Source organism: Toxotes jaculatrix, chromosome 24 (assembly GCF_017976425.1).
Source record: "Toxotes jaculatrix isolate fToxJac2 chromosome 24, fToxJac2.pri, whole genome shotgun sequence".
NCBI lineage: Eukaryota > Metazoa > Chordata > Actinopteri > Toxotidae > Toxotes > Toxotes jaculatrix.
Genome location: NC_054417.1, coordinates 11,414,988 through 11,436,412, shown reverse-complemented (window position 1 = coordinate 11,436,412; position 21,425 = coordinate 11,414,988). Strand labels below are relative to the sequence as shown.

Below are 21,425 nucleotides of genomic sequence, written 5' to 3'. Positions count from 1 at the left end.
AAGCAAATTCCTGTAGGGGAATAACAAACAAGGAGGAGGAGGAGGTGAAGCATGTGCAACATACAAATCACGTTGATACCACAGCCTGTTCCAGCTCTGATCAAATCCCTGTTTAAATATAGCTAAAGTTAAGATTCTATTCATAGTCAACAATAGCTATAATCTCCATTGTGGCAATGTCTTTTGCTTAAAAGCTCAAAACAGTTTTGATTCTGATTCTTCAGCATCATGGCTCAGATGATTCCATGTCTCCTGATTACACAGTATAAGCACCACTACTTCACTGAAGTTGATTCCCTGCAATGAGGACTGCTGTAGAAATGTTGGTGGTTTAAAGCTGAATGTTCAAACTCAACTAGGGTGTTCAGGATCTCAAACCTCCGTCTGACCACTAGACTTGACCACCCATGGGTTCTCATGTCCCCCAAGACTATGAGGACTCTAGCAGTGGATGTTACTGAAAACCACAATTAGCTGCGACTCATAAAGGTGATTAAAGGATCAAATTTTGAAACTACATCTTACCTGTTGCATCCTATTAAAAGTTCCAATCCACGCACAGATTGGGAGGTCGAGCTGTAGACTGACACACCTGCCAGCCAATCAGAGAAGCTTGTTTCAGTCAGAAGTCTTATTGGTTTCTCTGTGTTTTTAGAGCAGAATGCCACATCTTTAACTGAGTGCCTAAGGACAGCTATCTATACCAGGTACTCTCCTTTCCCTTTATCCCCCTGGGGGAACAGTATTGATCTCCGTTGCTGAATTAGCATTTCATATCACCTTTCCTCATTTAAAATGGTGATTGCTGATATCTCACCCAGGACGAATGGCTGGCTAGGGAATTGCAGCTGAGGGCGATACCGATCAATCGCGGAGCGCTAACAAGCTTATCATCCCAATGTAAATAGCAATGTGTGTGTGCATGTGTGTTTGTGCGTGTTGATTGCTTTAGGGGCCGTCCCTCCTGTGGAAGTGTCACGGTTAGTAATCAAAGGATAAACTGGAGGAGAATTACAAATGACTGTATCATCTGTGAATGTGACAGCGTGGGCTTTAAAGGATGATTATCCTTGGACGTCTGTCATACTGTAAGAAGAGCAGATTTATCAACTTAGCCGCTGCTTGTGTCTGCAAAAACACGGAACGGACTTGATGTTGATCCCTGGTGCATTGACCCCTGGTCTGTGGAGGATGAATCAATATATCAAGCTTCATAAACAGTTATGATTAGCAATAATTCCACCAATAAAGACACTTTTGTAAAAAAAAGAAGAAAGTAATTATTCATTCAATTCCATCCCACCCATATTCCCTGTAGGTCTGCACAGAATCATAACAGTGTTAAAAACCCAATAGTCTGGCTTCATTTAATACACTCATCCAGTCCACCATGGTACCATATGGTGGACTTCTACATCTAAATTGGAAGTTTAAGTTTATACTTTATTGATCCCTCCTGGGGAAATTATTCTCTGCATTTTACCCACACAAAGTGAACAAAACACACACACAAGCATGCACATGCACTAGAGACACTGTAGCAGGGGGCTTCCCTAGAAGGAACCCGGGGAGCTGGGGTAGATCGGTGCCTTGCTCAGGGGCACCACGGCTATCCATTGTGCGTATCCATTGTGCGTATCCATTGTGCGTATCCATTGTGCGTATCCATTGTGCGTATCCATTGTGCGTATCCATTGTGCTTGGTCGAGGAATTGAACCGTCGATTCTCCGTTCTCGGGGAGGTCCAAAGTCCAAAGCCGCACACTTAACTGTCTGCACCGCGGCTGCCCCCAAAATGAGTTGCTTCTCCAAGTGGTCAAACTCCCTGCCATTTACTGTCGTAAGCACTAATTGGTAGATGTTAATTCATCCCACCTTGCAAACAAAAGCTTAATTTACTGCTGAATTTCAGGAAATGTGTGATCCCATATTGCTACAATGACCTGCATGTTGCACTGAAGCACTGCAGCTGACATAAGCTAATAGTAGGTCATGTGACATTGTGGACAAAGCTAAGATTTAAGTGAAATAAAGAGGGGCTTTCAGGTTTCAACCAATCAGTTCTACATTTAATTGAGTTAACCGTGTTTCATGCATCACATCAAACCTAGGCAATGAAAAGCCAGAACCATGTTTATATATGGATCTCAGTGTGATAATTAGGCGGCGAACATAAAGCATGGAACGCAAACATGTCTGAGTCTAATTGTAGCAGCGTCTCTGCAGCAGCACTACTCCAGGGGGAGATGGGAAAACTAACTAACTGTGTTTCACTCCACTATTTATATCTACAGACACACTTGTTTCAGTCAGACAGCAAAGTGTCGCTCTGGGCTAGCTTCATAGCCATCTCCCCCTGCTTCTTCCACACTGTCTTTTTTTTTTTTTTTTTTTTTGGTTGTTGTTGCATTTATTTGTGGGATTGGGTTAGGGTTGGTGCCTTGTGCTTCTTCCTCTACTGGAACAAAATATAAAATACTGCTGTTGTATTAACACAAAACAAAAAAAATAAATGTGTCAGGAAACTGCACTTTTCTGGGACGCTCCTCCAAAAAGACGCAAGGTTCTTGCTCCTGTTTAGCGTTCCCAGTTCTCAGTCTGTCTTTGGAATTCCCCTGACTCTGCAATTTGGCACCAAACACACTCAATGTGGACTTAAAGCCTTCTATTTCATTCCCCCAATTAGACCTGAAAGCCACGGGCTCATTAGATCGCCCAGGTTACAGGGTTCTCTCATTCCCCTGACGTCTCTTTCACACTAACAAGACAAACTTGGTTAAGGCACAGAGATTCCAATTATTTCGATAACTGTGGCCTTGCTGGTAACAATGCGGTGAACAGCCTTTTGTCAGTAATTTGCCAAGGCCCTGTGTCTATGTGACACATTCTGGAGAATAGAAATGTAAGACGCTATATGCTGTGCTATTATATGGCATACATGTGTGTCTGGCCCCCAACTTTTAAAGAATATAGCTGTGCTATCACATGCAAACGTCTAAAATGGAGCCCAGTTTTACAGACCAGCAACATTCAGAGGGCAGTGTCATATTGTAGAATGTGCACACAAATGTGACAAAGAAAACAAAAATAACAATAAAAGTGGAATAAATTCTTCAAAAGGGTATTAAAAGGCATTTCCTTTTTTTAAAATTATTGTTTTCAGTTCTTGTACACTAGCTGCAAGTTATGTAGAACTTCAGTGTGGCCTACATTTCCCACAAGCCGTTGCGCCCGGGACGACTAAAAAATATCCCCGTGTGCTCAAACTCCATTTAAGACTAAAACAGTTTCTTACGGTTTGTTTTAACTGAAACAGCTTTACACATAATGCATAATAACCATTTTGGAATGCGTAAACACATTTTTTTTTTCATTATCGGCGCATTACTGCTAACTAGCATCCTTTTAAATTCCTACAACACACGGATGTTAGCTTTTGTTTGTCCCATTGACGGAACGTTCAACGCGGAATTCAACCTATGAGTCAAACATGTCAACCAGCAGCTACAAACCTGTGAGCCATGTCATTTTTGACATGGATGGATTGTTATTAGGTTATGAAACGTACTTTGTGTTTTATGACTTGTAATATTTGTCATTTTTATACGAGGTTGCACCTAGTATGTCTGTGAATGTTCTCATTAATCCAGGTCATAGTTCTCTTTGAAAATTGAATCGAAGGCAACTGGACTTACGTTTGTCTGGGAAGACGTTTCGCCTCTTATCCAAGGGACTTCATCAGTTCGTATGCATCGGTCTATCTAGTCCGCACTAGTCTGACCGTCAGACAAACATAATTCCAGTTGCCTTCGATTCAATTTTCAAAGAGAGAGGTTGCACCTAAGCTAAACCTGTTAAGAGACAAACGAATTCATTAACAGCGCGCGTAGTCACTCCAGACTCCATATTAAAAAGTAGAAATTCAAATTTCTTCGCTCATGGTCAAAATATAATGAACATTCTTGTATGAACTTTTATAACACTATTTTCTGCGGGTAAATTCGGCATACTATTAAAGCACCAGTCTGTGCCACAAGCCCTGTAAGAATCAACGTTTGTGTTTTGCTTAACCTGGCAGGCTTTTACATTTAAGGAACTCCCCGTTACGCGTAGCCACGTTTTAGAACACGTGAATTAGTCACAGTTACTGCTTCTCTATCAATAAGACATTCGCCGAATTCATGATTTGTATCTACTGAACAACTTAAAAATGGATTACATCATGCTTGGCCATCTTACATCGACAGCTCAACCATCTTGCTGCAAATGACCTGAAATTTTAATGATGTCAGGCATGATAATTTAGCTCTGTTTTGGGCTGTCTCATCCCTATAAGAAACACATCAGGGCTATCATTTAATGCATGTTTAACCTTGAAAATGGAAGTCAGTTCTATTGTCTAGTTATAAACACTGCTGAATACTGTATAAGAAAACACAATTACTTTTGGCATATAGTTTGAGGTCAAGAGAACAGAGGTTATACAGTAGTCTTCTCTAATCCCTTAATCCTTTGGTTAAAGTAAGTGTGTTAATATAAAGGTTCCATTCACGTTTAGTCTCAGATGACATTCAATCAAAATATCTTAATTTTCTTTGTTTTTTTTTTTCCTTTTAGATACAGAGTGCCTGTACACTGTGTCCTTCCAGGAGATATGTGACCGGTTTGGAAAGCAGTACACATGGGATGTGAAGTCCTCAGTGATGGGCAAAAAGGCTCTGGATGCAGCCCAAATCATCCGGGATGCCCTGGAGCTTCCCATGACGGCTGAGGAGCTCCTGGCTGAAAGTGTACAAATACAAGAAAGGATCTTTCCCTCTGCCAAACTCATGCCAGGTACTCCTAATTTATAGTTAATTTTATATTATTTATAGTTCATTTATAATTAACACAGAAATAAAACAGTAAAAAGCAATTGATTTTCTCTTAGATCAAGAGTGGCTATCATTAGTTTTTGTGTGGGCTACTGTCCCTAATAAATCTTTAAATATTCATGTTTCATAGGGATGGTAATGGAGCTGAAAAGTTGTGTATTCGGATGCATTTCAACTCTTGAAAATCACAGTTTCCAAACTTATAATCAAGTAGTTTTATCCAATATATTTAAATAAATATGAATATGAATATGAATATAAATATATATTCTCCACATCAAAAGGTGTGGAGAAGTTTGTGCACCACCTGCACAAGCACAAGATCCCCATTGCAGTGGCAACCAGTTCGGCAGGCGTGACGTTCAAGCTGAAGACAAGCCAACACGGCGACTTTTTCAGCCTGTTCAACCACATCGTCCTGGGCGATGATCCTGACGTAAAGAACGGCAAACCCCAGCCGGACTCCTTCCTGGTCTGCGCCAGCAGATTCAACCCTGCGGCTTCTCCAGAGTCGGTAGGTCTCGCAAAATGAAGCATCACAGACCAGTCCAGGTCTGTTTCAGGATTTCAATCTGTAGTTTCATCTCCACATGGCTTTCATTATAAGTAACACAAAAAAGTAGCTAGGAAACATTGGTAATGTGCTTTTTATTTAATTATATTTATGTGTTTTTTTTGTTTTTTTTTAAAAATGTCATTGCTTTTTCAAACTGCCGTCGTTAGGCTTAATGTGCCACGTGACAAGCTCTCAGATGAAACACAAGCTGTCATATCCACCTCCCCCACACCCACCTAAATTACATCTCTCAGACAGCTGCAACCGCATTACTACTCACTAACCTTTTCTCTTTCCTCTTTCTTTTTCTCTAATGCTCTTTTGCCTCTATAATTTACTTAATTTTTTTAATATGTTAATAACACTCCCCACTGCACACCTTCCTCACCATAAAGGAAACATTAGAACCATTAACTCCTGAATTGTGCTTTTGAATTAAAACTTTAATAAAACAATATACAATAACAAATAAGAGATGAGAATAATCTGTAGGAATGTACAAACAGCCTAGCATTAATACAAAACACTGATAATTTTCTATCTGCTGCTCCTCTCTATTTTTTTTTTTTTTTTTTTTGCAATTGCACAATTAACCCCCTTTAATTAACAAAACTGCAATGATTTCAAATTAAAAGCCTACCGGGAATTAGAACGACATGCCCTGCATCAAACCATTCAAAATAAATTAATAAGTCTTTTACATACTGTAATACATCTTATAATAAGACACTTCAAATGACGGCGTTATCTAAAAGAGCTGTTGTATTGAATTGCAGTAGATTTTATTAGTGTACCTCAGTATCTGCATTGCTTTTTATTTGTTTTTGTCTTTTATCTATTTGCTGTAGCTGTTGTGTGCATCTCAAGGTGTTCTTTTTTGTGGTGTGTGTGGTTGCATGGATTGGAAAAACTGGACCCATATAGTGCTCGGTTTAGTGCTGCAGCAGCCCGGTGGATGAGATGCCGGACTATATGTCAGCAGGATGTCAAACAATATGTATAGTATGTCCTCTGTTTAGTTGTATTGAACTAGAGTGGCTTTTTTTATTTGCAGTTAATGTGTTCCATTTGCAGTTACACAGGCAGGGCCCCCGTCGCCTGCTGCTCACAGACACACGCACCTCCGCCATGCACACTTTTCGATCAAAAGCGGCGAGCTCTCGGCGTCCGTGAGGCTGTTTCAGCTACATTTTCAGACACCCGGGAAGCCTTGCGTGTCGCAGAGCCAGTAGGAAATAGCTGCCGAATATCTCACTAAAAAAAGTCACCAAATAACAGTGTGAGACCTGACCTACTTTCAGGAAAGCACTCACACTGTAGCTCACATGTTAAAAAATTGTAGTGTTATTCAGTGTGTGGCTTGTTGATTAAATATGTAACTAAATGACTTGCATGACTTTGTTATCAGCACGTCATTCGGTCATAATATAGAGCCGTAGTGGATCCAGAATGTCCAGGTTCTGTTCCAGGACTTGGAAATAGAATAGAATAGAAGAATAGAATAGAATGCCTTTTATTGTCATTGGACATCTTTTACATGTACAACGAGATGGAAAGCATCTCCTTCTCCAGTGCAACATGTATGAATATACAGCATAGAATAGAATAAAATAAAATAAAATAAGATTAAGTTAAGTAAGTTTAGTGCAAAGTCAAAAATATAAAAGGAAAGCTATACAACAATATGAAGAGAAAAAAGCAAAATACAAGGGGGGGGGGGGGGGGGGTAAGGTGCACAGTTCAAGTATGGGTTATTGCACATTAATGAATATTGCACAGTATACGGATATTGCACGGTGAGTGGATAGAGGGAAGGAAGTCCGGGGGGTCAGGGGAATAGACTGTGGGGTTCAGTGCATGTGTGAGTTCAGTATGGTTATGGCTTTTGGGAAAAAACTGTCTCTGAGTCTGTTAGTCTTTGTTCTGATGTGCCTGTAGCGCCTTCCTGAGGGCAACAGGTCAAACAGAGCAAAGCCAGGGTGGGAGCTGTCCTTGGTGATGTTCTTTGCTCTGCTGAGGCAGCTGGAGGTGTAAATGTCCATCAGGGAGGGGAGGGGGCAGCCGATGATCTTCTGTGCCGCCTTAACTACCCTCTGAAGCCTCTCCCTGTCTGCCATGGTGCAGCTGCCGTACCATACTGTGATGCAGTACGTCAGCAGGCTCTCAATGGACGAGCGGTAGAAGGTCAGCAGCAGGATGGAGTCCAGGTTGTGCTTCCTGAGTACCCTCAGGAAGTGTAGCCGCTGCTGAGCCTTCTTAATGACCGCTGTGATGTTCTCTGTCCAGGAGATGTCAGCGGAGATGAGGATCCCAAGAAACCGGAAAGTGTGGACTCTCTCCACGCACTCGCCGTTGATGTAGAGGGGGGCTAAGTTGGTGCTGTGCCTCCTGAAGTCGACAATGATCTCCTTGGTTTTCTTGGTGTTCAGAGCCAGGTTGTTCTCTGAACACCAGGATGCCAACTTCAGGACATCTTCTCTGTAGGCTGCTTCATCTCCCTTTGAGATGAGTCCGACCACTGTAGTGTCGTCAGCAAACTTAACGATGAGGTTGCTGTTGTGGGCCGGACTGCAGTCATGGGTGTAGAGGCAGTACAGGAGGGGGCTCAGCACACAGCCCTGTGGAGAGCCGGTGCTCAGCGTGCGAATGGAGGAGAGGTGGGGGCCGAGTCTCACAGTCTGGGGTCGGTTAATCATATCATAGCTGCAGAGTTTTTAGACAGCAGAGGTTTCATGGAAGCTGTAGTTTTTTGTTATTTTTTTTTTGTGGGCTGACAAAATTACAAAAGGGTTCAGGATCTTGGTTCTGCAATATTGTCTCATTTCTCAGCGCTTTACGGGTTCAACAAGTGGACTGGAGGAGCTGGGGATCGAACCACTGACCTTCTGATTTGTGGACGCCCCACAGCTAGCTCCAATTTATGGACCCTAGACAAGCACGAATCTAATGGTAATGTTCACCAGATCAGTAAGAGGGAATAGGGGAATGAGGCGGGATTTGTTGCCACCTGAGATCGTCAGTCACCATGGACACTGACAGATGCCTTGCTGATATAGCTTTTACAATACATACTAGAGTGCAGTGTCGCTGTACATATAACCATATAGATTCTTGTAGGTGTATTAACACATTTTGGTTGGTTGCCATGACAGGACTCTGAGGCCTGCTCACTCCCATCTATGGCAGCAGCAGCCATACCAAGTATAAATCGCAAAGAGGGCCTTTAGCAAGTCTTAATAATGCTGATGAACATATTTTCTGAAATTTCTGCATGGGCTGCTCAGTTTGTGCCATGAGGATTCAGAGCAGGCCTTCGCTTGTCAATGGATGTATTTTATTTTATTTTGACAGTATGAACGTTGGGGGAACCAGACCATGGACCTTTCATGTCTTTTTCTAAGCACTGCCTTCAACTAGCACATCCTCTGCATTCACTTGGTTCAGGACAGCCGTGCGCAAAGAATGAATTGGAAACGTGCCCTTGGAGCATGAATCCTGTTAAAAAAAGAGAAATAGCTGAATTTTTTGAAACCTCCTGAAAAGTAACTTTTATTGAAGTATTTCCTATTAACAGCTGCCCACTTGCATTACTCATTGCATTCAGTATTAATGCAAACAAGTCAACTGAGCTGAATGTTTCACAAGACATTCATTTCCCTACTTGTTTGAATGTGTTTGTTATCTCTTGATATTTTGTCATTCACACATCCGATTTAAGGGACTAATTATGCTTGTATCTATAGAAACGTGATGAGCAAATGACCATGGTGCAGTGTGTTCGCATGCAAATGTGTGGAGTTGACACACACACACACACACACAAAATAATAAAAAAGCAGATACAATGAATCATCTGTCCTTGAAGGGGGCTAGAATAATCTTTTAGCAGAACGAGCATGGAGCATTGTAGCTAATATGGCATTTTAGTGGGACTAGAAATGAGCTAATATAGAGTACCTTGTAACCATGTCACACTCTCCCCATGCTCTGCTAGTGTTTTTTATTTTCATGGACCCCAGCTAGTATCCACAGACCGCCATTATATAAGAGATGCCTCTAAATTGGTTGATCAGTTTGAATAATTACCCTTTGGATTCCAAATTCCAAACCACAAAGGTACCTTTTTGCCTTCACGGCACGGGCAGCAGTGCATGGGCTCAGGCTGGAAAGGTGCTGGACATTTTCGTTGCAGACTGTCCCAGGACACCCCTTAGGTCATGGTGAGCGCACCATAGTTGACACGCTCCAACTCCTTGAGGGTGCAATACTTACAAACAGAATTAGGTACACAGGCGCAACCCTAGAGGAACCTAATGTCCATTGAGAATGCGCTTGCGGGTTGTACTTGCACATACTCCCGCAGTAACCCCCACAAAATACCTTAAAGGTCATGGTGACAAACTTGCTCCAGGTCCACAAAGACTTCAAGTAGCCTGGATGGACGGATTTCCATGACTTGTTCAGCACCCTTTCAAGGGTAAAGAGCTGGTTCAAGCATGGAATCTGCATTGCCTCTCCTGAATCCTGAATGGACCATCAGCCAGTCTCTTTTCTAGTACCTGTGGTATTAGCATTCTCCCGGTTGCACTGCACACTCTGGTCCCTACTCTGTTAAGAAATGGGAACCATCACCAAAAATGTGAAATGCGAATATAGTTCAGTTCTGAGTCTTAAGTAAGAGCATAGTTTTATGTGGGAAGAGCAGTTGTAAACTGACTCACACAGTAACATCAAAATTTCATCCTTCAGCCGGCCTCACCACATGGATGTCATTACCCTTAACTTTAATAAAAAAGCAAGAGGGACCATATATGACATTTTAACTATAAAACCTTGCCTTTTTTAAAATGAATTCTGGATGATATAAAAACCAAGGTGCAGTCAGAAAGCTATCACTCAAAAAAATGAGCAACTATGGCATTTTCCTCTGCCTGCATTTGGACATTTTACAGCCTAATTTAACAGGGAAATTTGAGGCATCCGATAGATATGTTCTCACTAACTCCTCTCCTTTCCTCTCACTTTAAAGGCTTTTTGCTGCAAATAGGTCTGCCCGTGGCACGGCGCACCTGATTTTTTAATCTGGAGCCAGCCACGGTTAGGGCTGGCATTTTTCTTGATGAGATATGAAACCACGGCTCAGAGGGGGGAATCGACAGAGTGTTCAATGGAATAACGAATGATGATGCGTCACTCCCTGGCTCCCACTCCGTGACAGAGGAGAGGAGGAGGAGGATGGTGGTGGGGATGGGGGGTGAGCAAGCAGCAGAGACGAGACAGAGGGAGCTCAGACAGAGGCGAAGCTAGAGGGAGGAGGGAGGCGAGGAGGAGGTAAGCAGAAGAAGCAAGCGTATGGTAATAGCCCCACTTCCAATTGTCAGCTCTTCCTGCCCTAATTCGACTCTGATAAAAAAAAAAACACCAGTTTGTTTTTGGTTGCAAAGATGTGAGAAACAGGCAGAGAGACAGATGAATGCCACACACTTAAGTCCACTCAGACAGACCTAGGATTTTCTGTACAGACTTGTTGGTTGTTTTCAAGTGACCAGTGAGCATTCAGCAGTTCCTGTGTATCAGTTTAGTTCCGTTATTTCTCCATCTATAGTTTTAGTTATGCTAGTCAGCATTAAATAAGACCAGCATAAAGAGGGCCCTAACCCTAACCCTTAACGTTAACCCTCAGTGCATGGAAAACCCTATCACCCATGAAATTATAGTGATACTATATCACCATAATATTTTTTTCGTATTGACACATCCTTAAAAGGCAAGTATGAGCAGGGTTTTTAAAACAAAGCTTTTGAGGTGATGCAATATAGGCAGAGTGAGAAACGTGATAAGTGTCCTATTCAGAATGCTTTTTATGAAAATGCCCTCCCCCCCCCCCCCACCCCCAGCAGCAAAGCAAATCTATTACAAGATGTGATTTTAATGTGGCGTTCAGAATGCCAGAGCGGAGAAAGCCTCACGTCGCCATCCGTGCCGCGAACGCCGCAGTCCGCCGACCCTCACAGGTGAGTAATGTGGCGTCGACGGGCGCTGTCTGAGCTGCTCGGAAAGCGAAAGAAAAATGGCTGCTCCCTTTTTTCCCCAGTGGAGAGCCGAGACATTTTTCATAACTCCAAAGTAACACTGTTGATGAGACGGGAGATTTTACCAAAAGGTGCGAGAGGCGGCCTGAATAAGATTAATGAAACATGAAAGTGAGCTAGTTCATACTCACACTGATAGAGAGGGAGAGAGGTAGGGAGAACTAGTTCTTCTCCCTGCCATTAATCATACATGGCATTACACCTGGGGAAGGCTTAATAATCCAGATATTCAAATCAGGTACAATTAAGACATGCGATTTTCTATCTGAGCATTAAATTGGCCCATTATAACCCTGACAAAGCTTACCATATTCACCCCTGACCTTTATCTTGGTCAAATACACACCAGCCCATAGATTTTCAAATGCATATCTCTGATTTAAGGCTTTTAATGTAAAAATGTTTAATATACTAGTTAAGTGTTTGAGGTCACTTTTTAAAGTGCTCATCAATCATTTATACACTGCTCTTTTCCGGAGATGGCGCTCAACGCCTGTTGCTTTGTTTCGTTGTTAATTCTACTGAGCCGTGATGTGTCCGCCGTCAAGAGTGTATAGTTGCCGAAGCGTCCTCCAAATTCCCTCCTCCGTAGGCTGTGGATTTTCAAGAGTCAGATTTTTTTTTTTAAGATTTAACATTAGATTAGAGGGTTTTTGGGTTAGGACAACCTTGGCTTTTTGACAGAGTTCTCACAAGCACAGCACGGATTTAGTACCGTTAACGGCCTGTGTGCTTGTTAGATTGTCTAACAGCGTCTGAAAACCACCTTTCTGAAAGCAGAATCTTTTTTTTTTTTTTAATTCAATAGTCAGATATGAAATACAAAGTTTGGGGGCTCAATATTGACCCTTTTGGAACCACACATTAACTTTCATATGTTCAGACTGTGAAATTTATAAAGCATTCCTATGATTGATATATATGTGTGTGTGTGTGTGTGTGATTTTGATGAGTGATTTTTTTTACTGGCCTTTCATTGTCATAACAGTGGAGGAGCAGTGAATTAAGCTTGAAAGCATGAAGTGAGAAATGAGAGTGAGTAAGAAAAGGTTCTCACGCAGGCTGGATAGAGTCGGCAAATTCCCTTTTGACCACGGCAGCTTTAGATGTTCAGATAATGATGCTGCAACAACACGGCAACTATAATTCAGGACCTGCCCACCCCAATCGCCTTTATTGGCTTTTATCCCTCTGAAACCACCAGGGGGTTTACAAGGATTCACAGAATAAAGAATCAGCGCTCTGATCCAGAATGAGGGGAAAAAACTGCAATCTGTTGACTTCCAATCACTCATTTATCATTTTAGCCATTTCATTTTTCTAAAGCTTGATGCTTGATTGTTCCACATGGCCTGGGTCACTCGTAGAAGGGATGCATCTGTTAGCATGGAGAAGCTTTGAAAAATGACGCGATCTGCCTTAAAAGGTTTCCAAAACAAGTCCCAAGAGGTTCCACATGGTACTCAGCCTAAGAAGTTCACTTTGTATTTTTCTTTTTTTTCCCCCTCTCTCTAGAATATTCAAAAATGGTTAGCTGCTGGAATAAACTGACAAAATATTATGGGTTGGTGAATGGTGTAAAGTGCAGTGATGGCCAAGTTGATTTAAAACCACTTAGCCCCACACTCTGCAGCTCTCCGCATTCCCCTTATCTAGTGTAGCGTATAACTTGCTCAACTTGCATCTGGATACACCGCTCAGTCCCTTCTCCCTGTTTGCATTTTCCTGGCTGGATACTTTATCACCACAGACTTCAAATGTGTGGGTTAAGCCTGCTGCAGGGTCCTCCTTAGATCACAAGCAAAGCAAAGGAGAGGCAGGGTGGCTATGAGATTTGCAGACACTCATTTTGGCCCAATGGTGATTTTTTTTTTTTTTTTTTTTTTTTTTGATTAAGTCCTTGGGCTGTCCATCGGCTTTTCTTTGAGCCAATTGCAATCTCTTAACACACAGCACAGCAGTAAGTTATCTCCTAATGAAAATGTGCTCAGTAATAGCCGCCTGTGTTGTGATTGCATTGTGTCAGTCAGTAAACATGTCGGCCCACGTTCCTTCCGCAGCAGTTTCACAAAGAACCTTTTCAGCTGAAAGTCACACAAGTCGAGTCCGAACAATATTTAGATTTAACTCTATGTAATTCCTTTGATTGACAGACTATAATCTCAACAGTTATCTCCATAATCCTGCACTAATGTAATTTGAACTAAAGACATGACGAACTCTAGACCTGATTCCATGAATCCAGAAAAGATTCATGGAACAATTAAGTTCCAGTCTGCTAAAAAAAATCATATAAAAAATATGCCCCTGATATTATGCCTGGCATTTGCATCCCTCAAAGAATTATGGGAACTGTAGTTGTAATTGTTTATATCACTGCGTTCTTTGGCAGATGATCACCTTGTCTTTCTTGAATCCTTATGTAAGTTGAGCATTGTCATAGTGATGCAGGATTTCTGTCCTTTGAGTAGCATCTTATTCCTTACAGAGGTCACTGACTGCTTGATAGAACAAGCAGTGTGGTAATAATACAGTCAGAGTTCCACTACAGACGTTTATAGCATTTTTTTCCCTTAACATCTATCTGATGTTGATGTATCACCTTATTTTTTGTACCCAAGAAGTCATTAGAACTTTGCCTTGGGGAGACAAAGGCCTCAGAATCGACCTTGAACCATTGCGGCTGTGTGTGCAACCTTTGAGATACAATCTTTGAGCGCTTCCTGCTCCTTGTCCTCCATTATAAGCGTCCCTCTGTCATCAACACTGGCTTTATTTCTGCTCCCCCCACAACAAAGATGACGAAACGTTACATATCCCTCCCTCAAGCCCCCCTGCCCTGGGCTTCAGGATCATTTGGAAGATGCACTAGGCAGTCTGTCACTGTCGCTTCCTCACCCGCCGCTGCACGCAGGACGCAGCCTCACGTATCATTGGCGTGCGTTCACGTGTGTTTGACACATACATGGGTGCATCAGCTTGTTAATGTTTCACATCATGTATCAGCCTCGCGTATCAGCTGTAATAACAGCAATATTTTATTGTTGTTGGTGTCTTATATGTCTTCCTTTCATAGCCCTGTCGGGAGCAACGGCAGCAACATCTCTGAGTAAAACACATGATCCTTTTATACACAATGAGCAAGTCAATCATAAGAGACTTAGTCATATATTATATTCTGTGAAATGTGTGTTTCACAACATATATATAATATATCATTTTATTTGTAGAGATTACTCAAATACTGAACCTGTTACTGAAACTGTATAGCAGTTCTATGGTATAAGGTTGGTTTGGTTCTGTGTTTGATATGGTGCACATTTGGCAAAATACCTGGATAATCTAAGAGAACTGGAGGAAATATAGAGGTTGTCTGTAAGCTGCAGCTCTACGTCAAAGTCATCAAAGATGAAAACATCACATTTTGAATGAACTCCCAGTCCAGCTGAGAACTGGTTAACAAGACTTCAAGCCAGGAGCTAAATACAGAAACTACAAAACTGGCTTACAGAGCTAGAAAATAACAACATCAACAACAAGAAAAAAAGTAAAAGCAAAAGTAGCAGAGGTCTTCAAATCACATTTTTAAGGCATCCTTGGTGTCACTGTCAAACTACCACTGAGCATGCGTTCCACTTCCAAACAATAAGACGTCAGTCTCTGCTTTCTCTGGTGGACATTGTCACCATGAGGTATTCAGTCCCACAGCCACGTTAAGCTGTCAGGAAGACAGACTGTCAGACACCTCAGTGTCATGCGCTGACAAAGTCGCTAAGTTGAGCAAACCACAAGTCAGGCAGGTGCCGATCTGTCTCTTGCTGGAATCCAGCAATCCACTAGACACTCCTTGGTTGAGCTGTGTTTACGGCTCTACATCCTAGGCCTTTATTATAAAGAGGAAAGATGTGGACTCTTGAAGATTAAGGCTCCTTTAGACTGTGAAACACATATGATGGTGCACGTGTCGCCAGTTGGACAATGAGATTTGTCAGAGATACTACATTTCAGTATATTTCTCTCTCTCGCTGGTTTTACTGAGCAAATTAGTCTCATTTGACTTTAAAATAACACTTTCTATTTATACTCCATACAAAAACATGAGGGAAGTAGGTTTTACAAACAGGTCAGCACCTCCTATCGCAAGCCTCTTTCACTTTGTGTTCTGTATTCTGTCTTAGTGCCAATACTGTGAGTGCAAATTAGATTTAGCACTATTAAAACATTGCAACCCAATGATTGGAGTAATTGAAAGTCGTAAATTTGATCACTTGAAGTTTGAAGCAAGACTGCTACTCGAAGGTCTTCCTTGAAGAATCAACATCCTTATATGTTTCAAGCTCTGGTGCCCCCCCCCCTCACTGGACGTAAAGTCCCATCCCAAGAACTGATCTCTCTGATAACGAGAGCCTGTGACCCCGGCTGAAATGTAGCGGGACGCTGCTCAATCAGGCTCTCCTCACAGGCAGCCGCTCATTGTTTGGGGCCTTCCTTATTGAGCATCCGCTCGCAGCCAGCAGCACCGTTTGCAGCCAAGCACAGCCCTGGATCCTCTCCAAATCACATCGCACAGGCATCGGCTGCTGTCATCCCGCCACAACACGCTCCTCTAAAGGGGGGGGGGGGGGGGCAGGCTGTGTCTGTGTTAGTGGAGCCAGTTGCTTTTGAGACAATAGCAAAAGTGTGTGTATGTGTCTTTGCAGACCAGGCACAGTTTACAGCTCTGGCGTTACCCCACTTCCCTTTTGTCTTGTCTCATTTGCCACAGAGAATCCAGACTCTGATGAATCTTGCATGTGTTCAGGGTGCAGGCCTGAAGAAGGTTGTAAAGGTTGTAAATCTTCCATGCTACCTTTTGAAGACCAGCAGGTGCCACATCTCCTCACAGTTTCACCCAGAGGGAAGTAAGCTAGGAGACCAGCCAGCATCGCTGGGAACCAGCTTCATCAAATCAAAACCATTTAAGAAAATCATTGATTCTATCATGGGTTTCATGAATCCCTTTCCTTCAGCGGTGCTTATGTTTGACCTTCAGTCACCAGTAATAGTGATTTTCCACATTTCTTCCTGTTTACATCATTGAGTTTTGCTTTTCCAATTATAATTTGGGTTATGAGGGTTTCTGTTGGCATGAAAAGGTGGTTTAAAGTCTTAAAATGCTGGTGACGGTGGATTTACCTCGTTACATTTTTATGAGGCTTTGTCACTCTGTGGCTGGGTGTTTAACAAGCAGAACACCTCCTCTTTGCATGGCAGCTCATGTTGGGAAATATTTCCTTTTTTTGGGGCCACAGTCAGCTGTCTTTCAGCAATTGATGCTGCTGTGGGTTTTCCTACTGCAGTCAGTTGAGGTAAAAATGTACGCACTTGACTGAATTCCCCCAGAACTGCATTTAGATAAATCTGTTTACCAGATATGTTTTACAAGTCAAATATAAAATTCAAAAGAATGGTACGAAGTGGAGGTAAGACGCTGTTTGGAAGTACCTTTATCTTACAGCGTCTTAACCACCCTTTACTATCACAAATCATGGTCCATTCACCTATAAAGATTTTTTTTCTTCATTTCTGTAACTTCCATTTGTAATACACCTGAGCTATCAGTCAACTGTAAGCTGCAATGCATCAGTGTCTGTCATGCATTTCAATGCAGCGCATTTGGAAGAAGATTAAAGGGTCATTTCTCTGGCTCGTTGGGTAATTACCAGTTTTAATTGCTCCCAGTCAAGGGAATTAGCAAGAGCCCTCCGTTGTGCACTCTCAGTGTTTCCGCCGCCATTGTTCGACATCCTCCAGTTTCAGGCTTAGTGACATCACAGAAGTCAATTAGGGTTTAAAGAGACTCGAGGAGGCCCCTTTGTTCTACCTGAGTATTAGAGTTGAGGCGAACAAAGGTCCTTATGGCTTTCTCTGAGACTTAGCTTTTGGTTGCTTCTGAAGAGCTTTTAACTCATTGTACAGCTGCTTCCTTTATTCACACTGAAGTGCTGTTTGCAACCACAAAGTTAAAGCTGTGTTTTAACCCATTAATGAATTTAAAATCCAGTGTTGTAAATAATAATAAAAAAGGAAAGAAGGAAGTATTTCGTGGTCCTAGATCTTGCCCTGAAACACATTCCCCAATGGCCGTTTTAGAACTGTACATCAAATATCACTGAGCTTCTTCTGTAACTGACAAAAGTATCGTGAGTTATAGAAGATTTTGAGTAGTAAGCTTGATTTTTTTTTTTTTTTTGTCTGTTTGCTGCAGGTGTTGTATTTACTTCTTGTCTCTTGCCACTTGCCCAATCCTTTGCATAAAACTGTATCTGTTGGTTAACCTCTCTCATAACTGTGCCAGAGAGTGTTCAGGACATGAATAACAATATGACTTTTTTATTTCTTATGTCTGTCTCCTTGAAATACTATTCACGAGAGATTCTTTTCACAGTCCTGTTTTATTTGCCCAAAGAGAACTTGTGGATACAACCGTGAACTCAGTCCTCCTCAGTGTGATTTCCAGCCAAGGACACTTCACATACCTACTTAAACTACACACACACGAACACAGTGTTTGTGTCCAGGAAATGATCTTCTTGCTCTTTCAACCTTGTTCAATCTGCAACAGAATATTCAGCTTTGATAACCTGTGAAAATACAGACTGGTTAAGGCCATATTTCTAACGCTCATATGTTGAAGTTGACTCAAAACAACTAGAATGAGAGGGCATGAAACGTAATAATAAATTTGCTTCCAAGTAAAAATAAATGTGTTTCTTGGCATTTATTGTCAGTTGATTGTGGTGCTGCTGTATTTCCTCTTTCTAGCACCTGTACTCTCTCTCAAATTGAATCGAAGGCAACTGGACTTGTATTTGTCTGGGAAGACGTTTCGCCTCTTATCCAAGGGGCTTCATCAGTTTGTATGCATCGGTCTTTCTAGTCCGCACTAGTCTGACTGTATTTGAACTGTTTAGTGGCATCTGATGAGCTCCACCTTGCTCACAGATGCTGCCTGGTGGTTGTGGGCACACGCAAACTCAAGTGTCCCCTCGGCTGATGCCATGGTAATGATGCCGCATGTCCAATTCTCTCTCTCGGGCTCTATGTCCAACTGAAAGTATTGCTGAATAGTTGGTTTTAACTGCTCCTCCTAACCCTCGGAGAACTGAGCCTCCACGCCCTCCTTGGACACTGAAAACTGATTAACCTGCTGGTGAAGGTTCAGCCATATTCAATTACTGCAGCTGTTGGAATTGTCTTGTCATATGCACGGATAAGTATTTCAGAAGCCAATTAGCCTCGTGTTTTTCACATTTCCACTTGGCTTGGCGCGTCACAGTGACAGAGCTCTGCCTATCAAATGATATCCATTTTCAAAGACTTACATAGGCAGGATTCTATTATATAAAAAGAAACTTCACACAGAAAAACAATGTTCTTTGACTCTGAAGAGGATAAGTGTCATTTCCCTGTGGTTAAATTCAAACCCCGTATTCCATGTACTAATTCTTCTTCTATTCAACTTTGGTGGTGAACACTGGTGGAAATACAGTCAGCTGTCGGCACAAGCAATCTTGGTGCACCCTGGCGGTAGTAGAGGCACATTATAGGGTATGGTGATGCCAATCCAGCAGCATACCGCGCACCTTTCTTCTAAGAATGAGGGCGTCGTATGCAACCCTTATGCACCTGTGTTCACTGGACACTTTATTTGATGAAGACACACCCATATAAAGCACTCTGAAAACCCTCATATCGCATTTGGCTTTTATTGCATGCAGGCTTTTGATATGCACCTCAAATCAGTCTGGCAGTGGGGGCGACAAGGGGACACAGTTCTTCAAATTGTAGATTAAATGGTTATTTCACCCGGCAGAGGTAAACAGTACTCCTCTGAGGAATGTCAAGTTCATCGCATTGAAAATGGAAATGGCGGTCCTGTTTCCCCATTTTCCCCCGTGTTTGTTTTTGGTTTCCGCTCTGTGGCGTCTGCAGGGGTGAAATCCTGTGGACCTAATAGGCTTAGAGGATAATATCATTTTGTTTTTCTCTCTCTCTTGTCCTTGCTCAGTGCTTGGTTTTTGAAGATGCTCCCAACGGCGTGAAGGCAGCACTTGCTGCCCGGATGCAGGTGGTGATGATTCCTGACGACAACCTAGACCCCAGCCTGACCCAGGAGGCCACGCTGCGACTCAGGAGCATGGAGGATTTCCAGCCACAGGTCTTTGGCCTGCCAGCATACGAATAATGAGATGGAAACCAAACCTAAAACCTCACTATGTAATTCAGTCTTTGTGTCCATTATCATTCTTTGAATGAAATGGAATTATCAATCAGATCTTGCAGCTTTGTTTTGAAATCATGTTTCTCTTCTGTATTAAGAAAGCTCCACTGTCATTGGCTGTCCTGTGCTGTTAGTCATAAGTGTGTATTTCCAAATGAAGCGAGCATTTATGCTGTGGCTGGTTGTCATTCAAAATTTCTATACAAGATGGTTCTTGAGTTTTGGTTAAAATTTATAGAGAGTGCAACCACTTTCTGGTGATATTTTGAATATGCTGCACTTTCTCACTGGTTGCAGCTCAATCATCAAATGGTTAAAAATCAGCTGAATTTTGTTGGAGGTTTTTGTGTCTAGGTGGCATTAAACCATTGTTCGGGAGCATGAGTGCGACTCTATTTGGATGTGTGGATCCGATCTTCAGATCGGGACCTGTTTGATTCGTCATTTGCCCTTTTATTCTTGTTTGACCAGCAAAACACTTTGAGGGATTTTGTTTTGGGCTATAATACAGTTACTTTTTCAGCCTCTGACATGAGGGCTGTTGTTTTCATGCAGTTCTGGTATTCTGGCAGCACCAGAGTTAAATGCTTCACATCATAGCACAATAGCCATTTTTGGCTGGTCATTTGAATGTCAAAGCTCTTGAACGCACATAAAGTGGGATCAGTGTCGAATTGCCAAAGACACTACTCTTCTCCTCAGTGTAATCCAGTAAAGAGGCTGTGAGTTGTCTTCATTCTTTCATCTCTGCTCATGTCTACCTCTTACTACAATACAAATGTACCCCATCCTCTTGAAGAGCAGGCTTTAACGGGGTGGGGGGATGGATGGTGCCACGGCTCCCTCAGGCTGCTGAAATAGGATTTTCGCTGCACTTCCCATCCACTTCCCCTCCATGCCTTCCTGGCCCTTCATCCTCAAGGAGGGGGGTAATCTCCTCAGCTCCTTTTTTCCCCCTCTTTTCCTGTTCACACACTCATCACTCTGGAGTTTTACATATCATTCACCCTCTCCTGGCCTGAAGTGCATGTATGCATTTGCCTTACGCTCTTATCACACCGTGAAGCAAGTGTTAATATGGACGTCTGTATTTTAATTTAGATTCAGATTGAAGCTGTATAGCTTTTGTAAACTTCTCACGTACAGTTCATTGGCTGTATAGTTAGATGAAGATCAATTATACGTAATCACTACAGCGTCACTACTGAAAGAAACATCAAATATAAGACAAGGTCTCTTCCTGTTTATGGCTTCGTATCAAAGAAAATGGCAAGATAAAAGAAAAATGACCTGAAATTATTATTCAGTAATAGAAAGTCTGTGTCACAAAGCCATGCACAGCTACTAAATAGAAATCTCCTTTTTAGTGTTACTGTCCGTAACTGTCCAGTGCAGCTCAACGGATAAATTGTGGGGGGAAATAAGAAGCAGTAACTGCATGCTTTATTTGTCTAACTCTATGCGTCTGAGAGCATCTGGTCATTTCAAATAAAATGCTTCTTGTAGACTTTCAATTGTGCATCATATCAAAGTATAACCAGGGCTTATTCCATGCAATGTTCCCATACTCCCAAGCTGGTCTTAAATTTCATTCGGAGTGGCATCAAAAAGTCTTAAATTTAACTTGACTCAAGCTGGAG

The 21,425-nt window shown here is 42.1% G+C and overlaps 1 protein-coding gene across 1 annotated transcript; it reads left to right on the top strand.

Annotated features, from left to right (window-relative positions):
* The first annotated feature begins 3,431 nt into the window (after positions 1-3,431).
* LOC121177736 (pseudouridine 5'-phosphatase) lies at positions 3,432-20,163 on the top strand. Its single transcript, XM_041032051.1, has 4 exons — positions 3,432-3,554; positions 4,618-4,836; positions 5,159-5,388; positions 19,573-20,163. The coding sequence occupies exons 1-4, from the start codon at positions 3,491-3,493 to the stop codon at positions 19,747-19,749; spliced, it is 690 nt and encodes a 229-aa protein (XP_040887985.1). The 5' UTR covers positions 3,432-3,490; the 3' UTR covers positions 19,750-20,163.
* Positions 20,164-21,425: the final 1,262 nt, after the last annotated feature.